This window comes from Cervus elaphus, chromosome 29 (assembly GCF_910594005.1).
Source record: "Cervus elaphus chromosome 29, mCerEla1.1, whole genome shotgun sequence".
NCBI classification, from domain to species: Eukaryota; Metazoa; Chordata; class Mammalia; order Artiodactyla; family Cervidae; genus Cervus; species Cervus elaphus.
The window spans coordinates 27168840-27184570 of NC_057843.1; the positions used below are offsets into that span (position 1 = coordinate 27168840).

The window sequence follows — 15731 nt, forward strand, 5'->3', positions numbered from 1 at the left end:
CCATGACGGCTTGTTGCAGAGCTGCAGCTGGAATGTCCCTGTGTTTGGGTTGTGTGTCTGTGTGTAGTTCTCAACAGTCTCCACAGCCAGCATCTAACTCGGCCATATTCCCCCAGGTCCCAGTGGCATGCGCTGGCAGAGTGCTGGGTGCAGACTTCTGCCCAAACCTGGAGGAGCCAGACCAGAGGCTGGAAGTCCAGGTCGGAGTCTTACTGTTTTATCAGTCGGGGGTGTTGTGACAGTACCAGGGGTCTCTGAACGCTGAACAGATACATCAGATGCCATCCGGCAGCTGCTGGGACTGAAAGAGGGGTTGGTGGAGCATCTGTGCAGCAAAAAGTCCTTTTCAGGATAAATTGTCTGTAATTAGAGATCATTCATTTGCTCATTCAAGAAGTCAAGACATGGTATATATACTGCAGTGAATAAAAACATGATTTCTGAATGCTGCCTGCTTAGGTTGACACAAGTTGCCGGGAGTCCTTTGGCAAGTCACCCAACCTAACTGGGCTTTAGCTTCCTCATCTGTGAAATGGAGATATCCCTTAATAGCTGACTAATGAAGATTAAATGTTCTAACACATACCTAGCATTTAGCACAGGGCCAGGATGTAGCAGGCACTCTGGGAATCCTAGCTCTCATCTTTTCAAATCATTGTTATTATGTGCTGAGAGGATGCTAGGCTCTGGGGACACATGGGCAAGCCAGTCATGCTTCCTGCCCTGTAGTCTCCCAGCTCAGGAGAATGGAAGCTGTTCCGCTGGGCACTGTATTAGAAAAATAGGAGTTAATAATATTATCTTTCTTCTTCATGGTTTGGGAGATAGGTCCTCTGGTGTAATATTAAGTTTATTAGCAAAGAACATTTTTCATCAAAGTGTTGACTTGGAATTCATTGCATGGTCTTGGGAAATTAGAAGCGGAGTGGTATGTTGCAGATTAAAAATATAAATATGACATCTTGGCCCAAGGCCTACCTCCGCTGCTGGGTACCTGGTAATAGTTAAGGAATGTGTGTATCAATGATGCAAAAATGCAGGCTCAAGTTTCCACGTGGATGGCACCTCCCTAGCGTGAGCACACACATACTGTTTTTTAGGGCCTTTGTTTGGCATCATTTGCTAAATTTTAAGGCTTAGGGGATAAGCATAGTGAGCTCAGTGTTAAAACATTTTTTTTTCTTTCTTTTTTTTTTTTTTTTTTTTTACTGATTTAGACACCCTGCATGAGAAAAGAGAATAGTTCTAAAAATTGACTTCTTCAAGGTGGGTGTGATGGTGGAAGTGGTGGTCGTAGGAAGTTTCATTTTTTACGAGGCTCTGAAGGGGGACACCATCTTCTGCATACCTGCTCCTGGCCTTGGAACGACCACGTGAGGTCTGCAGTGCCCTATGCTGGTGCTGTCTGGGTGGTGTGTGGCTGTGATCCAGCAGAAAAGCAGGTGTGGCAAGAACGAGACATGACCATACGCTTCCCAGTTTTAGAAAGCTCACAACTTGGTTGTGACACACATGTGCCGAGTGATGGAAGACTTTTCGTGAAGAGTGGTCTGATCCTTGACCCCTTCGGGGTGGGGGGACGAGTGATGTTCTTCAAACACATCACCTGGAATGGTCTGTCATGGGTGGTTGTTGGATAATCTGTTTTTGAACGTTGAGTTATGGCGCGAAGAGCGATGGTTTTTGCAGATGTGAGTGTGTGAAACAAACCTGAAAGAGACCAGTGGAACATATTGCTTTGACATGCCAAGGGAGTTTCACGTTGAAGTGAAACTGTGGTAGTAGGTAGCTAAACATATTGTGGAGTTGACAGTGCTTTGTGAGCCTTGCAAGGAAGACCAAGTTACTGGGTAAAGAAAAGAAAGTGCTCATTTTGTTAGATGCCTCATCTTGCAACAGCATTTTGGCGGACAGTATGGAAAAGTTGAATCTGTGAAAAGATAGTCAACTACGATGCGCTGGTGAATTAACTGGGACCCATTTGAATCATTTATTTCTCTCTTTTCCTGTTCCTTTCTCAATTCGGCTTTCATACATTCTGATGATATCTGGTACATATTCATGTTATGTTTGTCATAATAAACTTGAGACTTAATACGTTCCTCACCAGGTAACAATTCCAGGAGTAGCTTTTAGCTTAGAGTCCTTTCATTCGTGCCGTGGTATGTGTATTCTGTTTTGTTTTCTTTTTTCCTATCGAGTGAGCCATTTCTTATTTTTTAGTCCAACTCTGCACTCCAGGGAACTAACCGTAGGACTGGCCAGGGTCGTTTACTTTTCCTGCTTGGATCTCGGACTTTCCCGTGGGGCCAGGTATTATAACCACGAGAGGATTTGCTGTTTGGCCTCTTGATTCTGAGAATAACCTCTTGTACACCTCGATTTAGGAGCTCTGGCTTGTTTATATCCTTTTCTGTGAAGGATTTTCCTTTAGACATACGGCACCCATAACTGGTTTACTTTTCTGTTTTCGCTGACATGAGATCTCAGGACTCATGGAGCCCCTCCCTCCTCTTACCTGTTTTCCTTTACCCCTTTCCTTTGGTCCCCAAATTTCAGATGTCTTAGCAGCTTTATTATTTAGTAGTCCCAGGATCCCTGACACTCTTTCATGAATATGCTGTTGGGTTTTTTTTTTTTTTTCGCTGTTGGTTTTGAATGACTGTCATCGTTGAAGTCTGTGCCTGACTTGACTTTTGTAAGGCTATCTGCTGGTTTTTTTGTGTTGATATACTTGATTTAGAGAAGTAGCTGGACAATCCAGACTTTAGATTCGCTGTCTGACTTTCTTGGTTTTCTTCAGTGGCTTTTGAAGTGGGTATGAAACTGTGTACTTTCTTTAGCTCTGGAAGGTTAACTGATGTACAGACCCCCAAATTGTCCTTTTATATAATTATTTTATGGGAAATGGTCATTCTAGTTTAGACCTCCCTTAGTGTTAGTTGCTCAGTCATGTCCAACTCTTTGTGACCCCATGTACTGTAGCCCACTACGCTCCTCTGTCCATGGGATTCTCCAGGCAAGAATACTGGAGTGGATTGCCATTCCCTTCTCCAGGGGATCTTCCTGACTCAGGAATCGAACCCTAGTCTCTTGCATTACAGGCATATTCTTTACTGTCTGAGTCACTGGGGAAACCCTTAGACCTCCCTTGGTTGCTGTTAAATATTTGATTTTTAATCAGAAAAAAAATTGACTATTTTAGTCTGACTGCACCTCATTGTGTGTTGTTACATTTAGCCTAGTAACAGTTCCTTTCTTGGTTGGAAATGTAAGATGTGGGGTTTGACTTGGTATTTTTCACCACTGAAGTGCTTAGAAAATTAGAGTAAATAATAAACCAATATTTCAGTACCCGATTAGACACAATTTACTGTGATGTTTCATAAACCACAGACTTCTTTCTTCTATGAATGCATGAAGGATCACTTTTTTTTCCAGACATACCGGGGTGCAAGTGTAAATTTCCATAAAATTTAAATGAGGTGCTTCCTGTAATTAATGAACAATTGTGGCTGCTCTCTAGTCTGCATTGTAATTAACCGTGATCAGGCTTGTTTAGTGATGACACTGTTCCTGTAATAATTTGACAAGCTACTGTGAATTTGCCAGGTTATTAAACAACCTGCAGCATTCACTTACAGCATCACAGGATGCGCTCGGCTGGTTAAATGCAGCATAAGGGCAAGGCTGAGCCACCCATTGAAGCCTATCGATCACTAGAAACAGGTTTACATTCCTAGGATTTGGGAAAAGTTAATTAATTTTGCACGAGTTGTCTGGAAAACTTTTTATTATATGGGAACCCTAATGGGGCGAAACTGGTCATTTTTGTGAACTCATAATGAAGCTAGCAAATTTTATATTTTGTTATCATCCATATGAACACCCGGAAACTGAGATTCTCCCTTTCTTACCCTATTAAATAGATTTAAAACCACCACCACCAAGTTGTTCCCTTCCCGAATTCCCTCCCAGCATCTCTGAAATATAAGCTCGCCTTTTCTTACTGAGTGTGTGTTGGGAACAGCAGATGACCTTGTGCTAAGCAGTCCTGTCACGGGGCGAGGGAGCCATCCGAGGGGCCGGGGAGCCATGTCCGTGGTCCCTAAGCCCAGCCGCATGCCCCAGCCCCCGTTCAGGTTCAGAACTGTTCAAAACCTTACTGTCTGGTTACTGTGGTGTCTTTCATTCAGATTCTGTTTATTGACTAAACCACAAGGATTCCTGCCCAAAGTACCAGGCGGTCTATGCTTGACTGATTTTGATTTTCTAACATCAGCCCTGGGGTTTATTTGAAAAATGTACATACACTGCAGCTTTAACAAGTCAAGTGACTGCATGTTTTTGACCATGGAGTCGAGTATATCTGAAGATCATTAAATTTAGAGGGAAGGGGAGGGGTGGAGAATAAGTGTAGTAGTCATTGTACCATTGCAGAGAGAGGGAGAGTGTGTGTGTGTATGTGTGTGTGTGTGTGTGTGTGAGACACATGGTTTTTGTCTTTTCATCTTCTCCAAGAGCCAGAAAGTTTCCTGCCGCTCTCTTTCCAGCTATTGACAAATGATTGCCAGATGTGAGATCTTTGCAGTGTTCTTTCCCTTAGCAAACCTGCAGCGATGGGATATTTGATTCTCCCCTGCCCATTTCATCTCCTTTCCACATCTGCCAGGGACACACAAGCAATACATCCCTACATGAGAGTTTAAAGTTGATTCAGCTCCTTTTTTTCCCTCCGATAAAATGTGTTTGGAGACGACAGAATGAGGTCCATATGACTTTCTCTCAACTTCGCTGTATGAAATTAGTTGTTTATTTTACTTATCTACCTCTCAGTAATTGAACGATTTCATTTTAGTTTTGGTCCATGGAAAATTTGATGCAACTCTGGGAGTGCTTAGAGTTTCCTATTGTTGTCTGCTTGCTGCAAGTATACCATCATCACGACTTCTCTCTGATGGTCTCAATTCTGATAAAAGCTAGACTGGTGGTTTTCGTGGACTTCCTAGGAAAGTAGTTTTAATAAACAACTGTCAAAACACTAAGTGTAGCATGTCTGGTAAAATTCAGTAGTCATTTAAGATCTAAAAAGCCATCCATGAGGGGGAAAATTCAACTTGTTTGGCTTGATTAGCCTACCCTGTATTTGTGTCCATTGTCAAAGTTGATATGGATAAGGTCCTAGTTTTAATCCCAAATAGTTTATAAAAGAGAATGTACAGTGAGTTTTGGAGGCATTTGAAATTAGCCTGTGTAGGCCACACACATAATCACTAACATGCACAGAAGCCTCTTGCATCTGCTCAGAATCTGTATTGATATTGATTTTTTTCTCATCTCAGTTTAAAAATATTTTCCAAAATGCTCTTATAGCTTATGTTCATACTATAGGGTGGGCTGACCCAGGTGGCCTTTCAGTTTTCCTATTACACTTTTTGGCAAACGAAAAGGCCCCTTATTCCCTGAATAAGATCAGCGTTTTTGTTTTTTTTTTTAAACATTTAAAAAATAATCCATAAAATGTCTGCCACATGTTCCCTAGTTGATGGAACGTGTTTTCCAAATTAGAGCCATAGTATTGAATTCTTATTGTAACAGTGCTCATGTTTACTATTTCTGCTGCCCTCTTAGCTACCTGTCATTATGCGAATTTATTTTTTCTATGAAACAAATGATGAATATAAGAAAGTTACTGTTTATGAGTTTCAGAAGAAAAAAATTGTTTTTAACTCTTAAGTAAATGGCTTTGCCCATGTGAGACTCAAAATAGGAAAACATGTGAAGTCTCTTTTTCATTCTGTTCTTTTTAAAAAGTAAAGCGATGACAAACAAAACCCAACAAGAACAAAACCGAAAAGCCAACAGCTTCTGAAAAGAAGAAATCCTACTTAAGGCTGAGAAAAAGAGGTAAATGAAACCCATCAAGGTGTATACATGAAATGTTTGTAACTTTTGTCCTCTCAATTATATTGCACTTCAGTAAAACTTTACAAAGAAAAAAGGGCACAGCTCTTTACCCCAAGTTGCCAAAATGTTGCATGTTTCTATGGGAAGTGCCTGTTGAACAGGGTAAGAAGATAATTGTAGTTGAAGACACTGTTCTCTGAAAAATGAGGCAACAGTCATGAAGAGGGTAGTAAGTTTAAACAACGCCCCCCAAAACAAAAGGTCATGAAGAGGGTAGTAAGTTTAAACAACGCCCCCCAAAACAAAAGGTCGAAAAGGATCCCCGTGGAAAAGCTTGTATTTTTCAGGTCCTTCCGTGTTCCCCGAGGACTGACGCCAGGCCAGGTCCTCAGTGGATGCCAGTGGCTGAGAAGGTGGAGGCGAAGAGTGCTTTCATAAAAACAACAAGGTTAGGAACTCCTGTGGCAGGAGCCAAGTTCCTGCGAGTTTAGATCACTTCACATAATTTGCTCTCGCTAATGCATTTGCTGGTTGCTCATGCCTTCCTGCTTTTTCCTCTACATGGTTACTCTGGGAGGCAGAGAGGTGCAAAGCAATGGAGGTGTCATCCAGTCCGCGTGCCTAGGGAACGTCCTTCAGAGGACGACTTGTCACCAGCCGTCAAAGAAGAGAGTGGCTTTGTGGTCTCTGAACATCTGGCAGCGCTGCACAGGAAGCTGAGGGGGTGTCATTAATTGTGATGAAATAATTTAAACCATCAGGAATAAATGAGGCTGTTAAGCTAAGTTCAGATTCCATTTGCCATGCACATGTGTCTAGCAGCCTGTGTGCAGTTAAAAAAAATTGAATTATATTAGCTCATGAGTAGAAGTGAAACAGATACTGTAAATGAAACAAGTTGCTCTGTGGTGATGACATCGTGTTGAACCACTTCATGGAGTTACAGTTTGTAGGATCAATATATTGAGAGTAGTACAGTATTTAATGAATTTTTACATAAAAGGATGCTTATGGCATTGAGGCAGGACCAGTGGGTTTATTAAGAGCACAGAGAAGAGGGATAGGTGGGTGGGTAGAAAGAAGCAAGCCTTCAGGTCACAGTGGGTGGGTCGATGGAGTACTTCATCTGCTAAGTCAGGCTGAATTGATTCATAGCTGACCCTTTCATGGATTCTGGCTTTGATTACAGTATTGGGTGCCTTTGCTCTGCATACCTACTCCAGGCTGGAGGACGATTTCTGATGACCAACTTTGGATGTCCTTTCAAGAGCTTCCTTCACTTTGGGCACATCAACATTGTTTTCTTGAGAACACAATCAACTCTCTTTGGTGATAGATAACTCCTGAAGAAGATGTGCATATTTTTAAGACTTTGCACAATCAGTGAAGCTGATTTCAAATATAATTTTTAGGCACAGTGGAAAGAAGCAGTTTTCACTTTTTTACAAAGGCAAGACTGTCAGGTTGGAATGTTGGGACATCTCTGAGGTTTTGAGCTCTAAGCTGAGCAATGATGTGTAGGTTCCAAAGTACATTTCTAAAATAAAAGTCATTCCTTTTACACATGAGCAGCGTCTTCAAATTTGAACTTTTATTTAAAAATCAATGCAGGAATCTGAAAAAATAAAAATGAGGCTGTTTAGATATAGGAAGCATTTTTTAAAAACCATCAAAGAAGTCATCCCTCTTGCAGGCAGAGGCAGTGGTCCAGAGCCCTGGCAAGGTTTCAACAAGAGCCATTTTGCTAGGAATGACTTATCTCACTTTGCCCTGTCCATCCCCTAGCTACCTCACTGCCCTTCTCTCTCCCCCATTGTATGTCTCCTTTATCTTTTCCTTTTCCATTTTCTCACTTTTTTTTATCCTTTGATAGTCAATTCTCCCTAGATCCAGTTCTCATTCTCCATCCTCCAAAGAAGCAAACTGCTGTTATATTTTCCTTTATAGTGTTATAAATGTTGCTGCAACTAGTTAAAAGATTAATATCTGTAATTCAATTGAGAGCTTAGAAAATTTAGGTTGCATTTTAATATAAACTTGTATATGACCATTGGTGGATTTTTTTTTCAAGGAATATGAGTGAAACTTGATTAGTTTGTTTTTTTTTTAAAGGAATGCAGACTACTCACTAAATTATCCCTTTACCTGGATGCTTGAATGGAATTGTTTCTTGTGTGTATTGATCTTTGGATTTAATTTTAATTGATGGAATAGAATAGGAAGACTTGTGTTCTTCTATCTTCTTGGCATTGTTGGAAGGAAGGATTGAAGGAGTTGATGTGTGTGTGTTGGGGCACTGTGAAATAGTGATGTGCATGGGTTATTGCTATTATATAAATGTATCTACTAACATCTATTGGCTCAGCAGATAAAAATTAAGAAGAAATTTTTTTTCTGAAAATTTCACGTATCTATCATTTAAAGATTATTTGCCTTTAGATGCTTTAACAATTATTCCTCCAAGAATAGGGATCCAAGGGAACCTAGGAACTTTTGAATGAGACACCTGTTTTTCTTTCTTTACTTGCAATAAATCACTGCATTCATAGGGCATTTATTTGTTTCTCTAATAAGAAAATGATAGTATATTGAACAAACTTAATGGTTATCAAAGGGGAACTGTTGCGGGGGTGGGTGTGACAGATAAGTTAAGAGTTTGGGATTAACATATACACACTACTATATATAAAATAGATAACTACCAAGGACCTACTATATAGCACAGGGAACTCTTCTCAGTATTCTTTAATGACCTATATGGGGAAGGAATCTGAAAAAGAATAAATACATGTATATGTATAATTGAATCACTTTGCTGTCCACCTGAAACTATATAGAAATCGTTTACACTCCATTATAAAATAAAAATTAAATAAAAAATAAAGTTGCTCAAAGTTTTCTTCTGGAAGTGTTTTAGTAAATTAGAGATAAAAATAAGTAGTTTCATGAACTTAAGTCGCCTCCCATGTTTTATTTTGATGGTGTATGAATTGGTTGTCCCTACATCTATAGGACCTTCTTTATTCTTTTTCTGCTGTTGTTACTATCACTGTCTGCTTAAGTAGTATTTAATTTGTAAATTCTGTGTCTTGAATTGCGTATTTCAGGTACGTTATAGATGAAGTAGATGTTGGTTGAATGGCCTGAGGACTGCATTCTGCATCCTTTCTCAATACCACTGTTTCTATGAGAGGATGCTGTTGAGATTGCAGAGGACCAGCTTAACTTAAGCTGATCGTGTTGGGAACTGTCAGTATTAATATAAGAAATGTTGAATAAGATGCTTATATTTTTGCTTTATGTGAGTTCCTATGTTGTAGTAGCTTCATAGATGCTTCATGAAGGGAGAAAGAAAAAATGAGAAAACTGGGAAGTATTTTAATTCTTGGCTTCAATAGAGAGTGAGAGAGAAAAAATGAGAAAACTGGAAACTATTTTAATTCTTGGCTACAATAGAGAGAATTATGTGTTTTGGAGTGTGTGCATGTATATGCATTTGGTATATACATACAACGTGTATATCCATATCCACATATTTTGTTTACAAAAATAGCTGGTGATGTTCTGTTTGGATATTTTGTTGGAGCTAGGCGTAGTAAATAATTTACATTGAGAACATATAGTCTCCCTTCCTTCACTCACAAAAGAAAGAAGAAAAGCCTTTTGTTTGGCTGGATAATGGAACCTCACTTTTTGTGAGATTCTTTAGGACACATGTGATTTCAAAATTTAAACCTGGAAACAAACTGAAGTTATATAATGTAAGGTCTCCATTTTACAGATTTGAAAACCAAGACCCAGAAATTTTAAAAGGCTTGCCTCAAATTACCTAGTTAGTGAAAATTCTCCATTTCTGATGTGTGAGAACCTTTAAAATACTGTCTACTGGCTTTTTATTCCTTTAGCATTTATAAACATTATATGACTGTGTTCTAAGTTTATCGTAGAAATTATTTAACTCAGTGTATCTCTTGTTCAGTATGATTTGAATGGACAGAAAGAATGCAAAGAAGCCACCGTTTTAGGAACCACAGTAGTGGTCTTAGCATGTTACCCCACAAAAAGAGCAGGTCCTTCTGCCTGATGCAGGTGCAAACTTGATGCTAAGAAGTGGAATGTTTGGGTCTGGCTTTTTTTTTTTTTTAAAGCTTGCATTATCAGTTAGTATAGAATTTAGATATTGGACAAAACTAACCCTTGAACATTAAGAAGTGGAAATTGTCCCATCTAAGTAATCCCTGTTTCAAAAGAAAAGTGCCATTGTCGACATCTGAAGAATGGAATTGCTCAAGAATATAAAGTTGTTACTCTTAAATGTTCAGTATGTGCCAGTGGAGTTTCATGGAGTGTAGGAGACGACCAAGTCCCCTTGAAATCACTGTTATTATAAAAACCATCTTTAAGTGCCTTTTTGGGTATGGTACTGTGTTTGTGTCCTATAAAAAGTGAGCTGAATAGACAGGGTCTCTGCCCTCTAGGAGTTTATAATCAAGAACAGATATAATGTAGCTGACATCTGTTATTGTATTAAGGTCCTACAAATAAACATTGATCAAATACATAAATAAAAGTTTTATATCAGAGACAAGTAAAAATCTTTCTGCTTGCCTGATTCATCCCTACACTGAAACCATCCGTGGAAGTTGTGAAATGACTAAACTGGACTAATCCTGACACCAGGATATTCCTTTAGGTTTTTATTTTTAAGGGTTTTCATGGAGTGCTGGCATTAGCATCATGTCACTGATAGCTTATTGTAAGCGGGTCTAGATTCAGAAATGTCGTTTTTTTATCTTCCTGGTTAAAGAATTGGAATGAGTTGAATTTTCTTCCCTGTATGGATTGTTTTATTTCTGTGACACTCGCAGTGGTAATACAGCATTCTAGAGAGTACATTATTTATCCAAGCCCCTGATATTAGTAGAAATGATATGTTTTTTGAAAATTAGCAGCCTTTTCCCCCACTTTCAGTCACTAGAAACTGTGTTACAACAAATATAGGAGTTTAGGATTGATGCCGTAGTGAGGTGAACCTATATATCCAAAAAAGGCTTAGAAGGGAATATTTTAAGTAGAAGTAATTTTGCAACTTAGGGGTGAGTGGGTCTGGTTATAAGATTGAATGAAACTATACTCACTAAAATTCAGCATATAAAAGTTGGCAGGGGAGATAGGTATTGAGTTTGATCAAATATTTTCTTTCTGCATGCTTCAACTTTAATGCAAGGTATTTTACCAGTCACTTCATTTTTGAAGTGTAGGGGAACTAAAACAGCAACACTGGGAAGTCTAAACATGAACCCGTATCAAAGTTCAAGGCGTTAAAAAAGTAGCTATCTCTACCCCAGTGTAGGTGTCTGTCTGTGTAAGTTAAAGCATGTGGGTGCATAAATTAATTAGAAGAACAGTCAGAGATATAAATCAAACTTATTTGGTACACTGATGAAATGAGCATTGTTTATAAGATTATCTTGTTATTTAATCTCTACTGTGTAAACCTGGCTGGTTAGCATTATGAAGTAATAATACAATTAATGTGATGATGGTATACTTTTTCTTAGTACAGGCCTGATCCTGCAGGCTTTACTTGACTGGGGTTTGTGTATGTAGAGGACCATAAGAACTGGAAATTTTAATTAGTGAGAATGTTCCTCCTTTCCTCCTCCAGTTGTGTGGGTTTTTTTTTTTTTTTTAAATCTCAGGATGTTCCCTGGATAGTTTATTCTTTTTGAACCACTAATCTACTGACCTCAGAAGAAGGAACTGCCTTCAGATATTATTTTCTCAAAACTGTGCAAAGTTCATTATGAGAGCTACCTGCTGTCTTCCAGCTACACTCTGCTGTGCCACTGGATCTCAAATAAAGAGAAAGTTTTACTTATAAATGAAACCATTAGGAATTTCTTGAATAAACAAAGTTTTTTTTTCTTTGATGTGCAAAGGAATTTTGTTTATAACCATCAGTCATATAAGTCCATGTCTAACACATGCAAGGAACATTCGTTATCTTTTGTATGAAATGGAAAGTGTTCTTGTCAGCCAGAGAGTAGAACACAGAAATGTTTCACACACACACACAAAAAAACTAAACAGAATCCTAGTGCAAGAGGAAATTGCTAGTGTCATTATTTAGTATTTGATTCAGAACTTTTGCTTGATGTTTTTTGCCTTTATTTACCCTGCCTGCTTTCTTAGTGCCCACCCCCGCCACAACCCAGACTCCATGAAGTTGTTTTTTCTATGTCCCCAAATGAAAACTTTGCTTATGGGAAATTAAATCAAAGCTGTCAATCTGATTGATCTTGCTCTCAGAGTGCTTACCTATTCCATGACATTCTTTTATTCTTTAACAGAATTTGATAGTGGTATCCTATGATTTATCTAAGGAACTATTGAAAAGAGAAATCACAGGTTATTCCTTCTTGATTGACTTTTATGAATGGAGGCTGATGACCTGTTCCTACTTCATCTTACCGAGAGAATGGGTTTAGAGCATAGTCCTTTTAGGACCATTCACAAGGCAATTAGGAATGTGTATCATAAAATCTTAAAATTGTGATTTCATTTTGCCCTAAACAGTTAGTACTTTTCCCCTTCTCTGTTGGTCTTTGTCAGCGTTAGACATTTCCAAATTGACAAAAAGGATATTTGGATATATTGTTTTGAAGATTTTTGTGTCATCTTCATAGGAATGCCACACATCTCCCAGTTTCAACAGTGATCATGATGCCATGACAGCATCCTCTGACTGTTAGCAGACTATGTATTATTTCTGTGGTTTTGTGAATCAGTAACCACTAGAAGATTTCAGACCAATCACCTATGAATGCTTTGTTCAGAGTTTGCTTAATGAGAGAAACTGTGGCGTAAGACAACCTCACACTATGTGAAAGGATGCATTTTCTCTGTTACACTTGGCTCTTTTCTGGATTATGCAACTTGGATTTTCAGTTACTGTTGAACTATGCAGATATGTCTGATGGAGTTTGGGTCTGTTTCCTGGAAGCCTTTCAGGACAGTGCTTGTGAAACCAGTATTGAAATCGGGATACGCTGATCGGAGTCAGGCACATGGTGGGACATGATGCCTTCTGGGTTAAAGAAGTGACTAATAGGGACTTCCCTGGTGGTTCAGTGGCTAAGACTCTGTGCTTCCAATGCAGGGGGCCTGGGTTCAAACCCTGGTCAGGGAACAAGATCCCATGTGCTGTAACTAAGACCTCATGCAGTCAAATAAATAAATAAATATATATTTAAAAAAAAAAAAAAAGAAGTGACTAATAACAGTGGGCTGACTGTTCTTCTCCACTTGCTTACTCGAGCCTGCTTCTCAGATCTGATAGGAAGCAGGTTTCAGAGAGCTGAGAAGGCAGTGTGAAGCTACATGACCTTTTTCTAGCTGAGTGATGCATGTGACCAAAGTGTATGAAAAGCTCTGGGGTATAGTCTGGCCCTCTTTTGAGTAGAAGCCCTGGTGGAAAAAGTAAAGGGCTTCAAGTTATAACCCCTCAAATTTTTTCTGAGTATAGCTACTCCATGGGCTGTCCATTCTACTGAATAGAAATATCTAGCCTTCCTGTGCTTTTCATTTTCTCTCCCTTTATCATTTATTTTCTTCCTTTTATCATGAATTATGTCTCTTATTTCATCTCTTCCCTCGTTTTGATACAGTCAGATACTATGTTAGCTTAGGATCTTTTGGAAGCTGACTTAACCTAGTGGTGATTTAGTCACTAAGTCCCGTCTAACTCTTGCAACCCCATGGACTGTAGCCCACTAGGCTCTTCTGTCCATGGGATTTCCCAGGCAAGGGTACTGGAGTGGGTTGCTATATCCTTATCCAGGGAATCCTGCCAACTTAACCTAGGTCCTCCTGCAGACAGATGCTGAGACAGTGCCTTTTATGCAGGACTCAGTTTGGGTAGATCCCAGAGTAGAAATGAAGAATCAGGCAAAACCAATACGAAGATGAATTGCTGTGGTACTGCTGTTAACGGTGCTTATTCTCACTGGGGCTATCGGAGATAGCTCATGAATAGGTCTTCCCCCAAAATAAAAGGGGGAACCTTTACCCCTTGGCGCTCATCCTGGGTTGAGCAGTGTGGCCATGGGAGCATTAACCCTGCACACTCTGACTTGTGCCTGTGCATCCTTTTCCCGGCTGTCTGGGAATGTGAGGCTGCGGGCGGTGGGGTGCACACTCAGGGAGAGATGCTGATTAGCTCTGAACGGGGGAGGCTGGTGTGGCCGGAACAGGAGGGGATGAGGGAAGGATTTTGGCTAGCCAGAGGAGGAGTCTGCTCTAGGGACTGATACACTGTTTTCAGGATAGCTCTAAAAACCTAGAGCCTCTGGAGGACTGTCTCGGCTGAATCCATCATTTGTTATAATGTGGTTCTCAGGTGAGTTCAGGTGCTCTTATCCTCACTTTTTTGTTAGAAAGAACCATTGACATGTTCCTCGGTAATTTCGGCATACCACTTGAAACATCCCGTTAGAACCAGAGTGATCTGGAATAGGTAATGCATTTCCCTTAGATGGTGAAGAGTCTGCCTGCAACACAGAGACCCAGGTTTGATCCCTGGGTCGGAAAGATCCCCTGGAGAAGGAAATGGCTACCCATTCCAGTATCCTTGCCTGAAAAAAATCCCATGGACAGAGGAGCCTGGCGAGCTACAGTCCACGGGGTCACAAAGAGTCGGACATGGCTGAAGTGACTAACACTTTCCCTTTCAAGGGCACATGGACACTTTATCCACATGGAAGCACGAATATTTATAGGCCTTATTTCAATTATATCCCATCTCCTGGATTTGCGAATGAGGGAAAGTTGTTAACTGTTTAGCTACTCTTCTGCTTCTTCTGAAAAACAGTTCCTGAGCAGAATTCAGCCTCAGGGTGATTTGGCTCTTTCAAGTCTTCAAACATAGACTCAAATCCTCACCACATTTTTCCAGATGGACCCAGTAACCTCCCTAGGTGTAGTTAATACTTCTATTAAACCGTGACATCTGATAGATTAGTGAAGATTTAGAGAAGAGTGTAAGGTAAAACAAAAAGGTAGGTCCCAGTGAAATCTAAACCTTATGCATGTCTTTAGTACTTAGAAGAATCTGTTTCCAAAACCAGCTGAGTCGCCGAGTTACACAATTATTATACATGTTCTTTTTATTGTAGTTATGGGTTTTTATTGGAGTCATGGTCCAAAAATGATAAGGCTAACCTATTGTCAGGGATCATGCAGAGGCGATGAAAAAAGAATCAAAGTTTCCTACCATCCAGTCTGAGCTGCAGTTCAAATCTTTAACATCCGTCTCATCTCATAAGTGGGTGGACTGATTTTGATCATTTCTCTGTAATATCCCATTTCATTCCTTCCTGGATATTCCTGTTTTATGTTTACTGCCTCTAAGAGTGATATTTTAAGGATGGTAGAGAAGAACATGCTTTCTGTATGGACAAGTAGATGGAAGAGCACGTTGCAAATGAAATGCGTTGAACAGGACCTGACGTATAGTCATTCCCTCAATAAATTAATATATTTTTTTAAAGGTAATGGACAGGGACAGGAAAACCAGAGAGGCAGACTCTAATGTGAATGTAATACAGAGCTGTTAGAACATTGTCCATCAGTTGGGAGTTTTGTTATCCAGTGAGATGTTATTCTGGTAAGTCTTTTGTGGAATTTCAGGATAGACAGGACTGTTTCAATAAAGAAAGAGTTCACTGTACTCTTCTAGGATTTTGTCTTGATCTGAGGAAGTTGAAGAGTTGGGTGATTTGAGGTTAAGTTACCTTAGCACCTTGAGGGCACAATACAGCCTG

At 39.7% G+C, this 15731-nt stretch overlaps 1 protein-coding gene across 15 annotated transcripts in view; it reads left to right on the forward strand.

Moving 5' to 3' along the window:
* BNC2 (basonuclin 2) overlaps window positions 1-15731 on the forward strand; it is a 470587-nt gene that overhangs the window by 190511 nt on the left and 264345 nt on the right. For 10 of the 15 annotated variants that reach the window (XM_043890869.1, XM_043890870.1, XM_043890872.1 and 7 more), the window contains one exon: window positions 117-200. The exons of the other annotated variants lie outside the window; for them this stretch is intronic. In XM_043890869.1, coding sequence (XP_043746804.1) covers window positions 117-200 — 84 coding nt within the window. The remainder of the gene's footprint in view (window positions 1-116; window positions 201-15731) is intronic. 15 annotated transcript variants of the gene reach the window in all.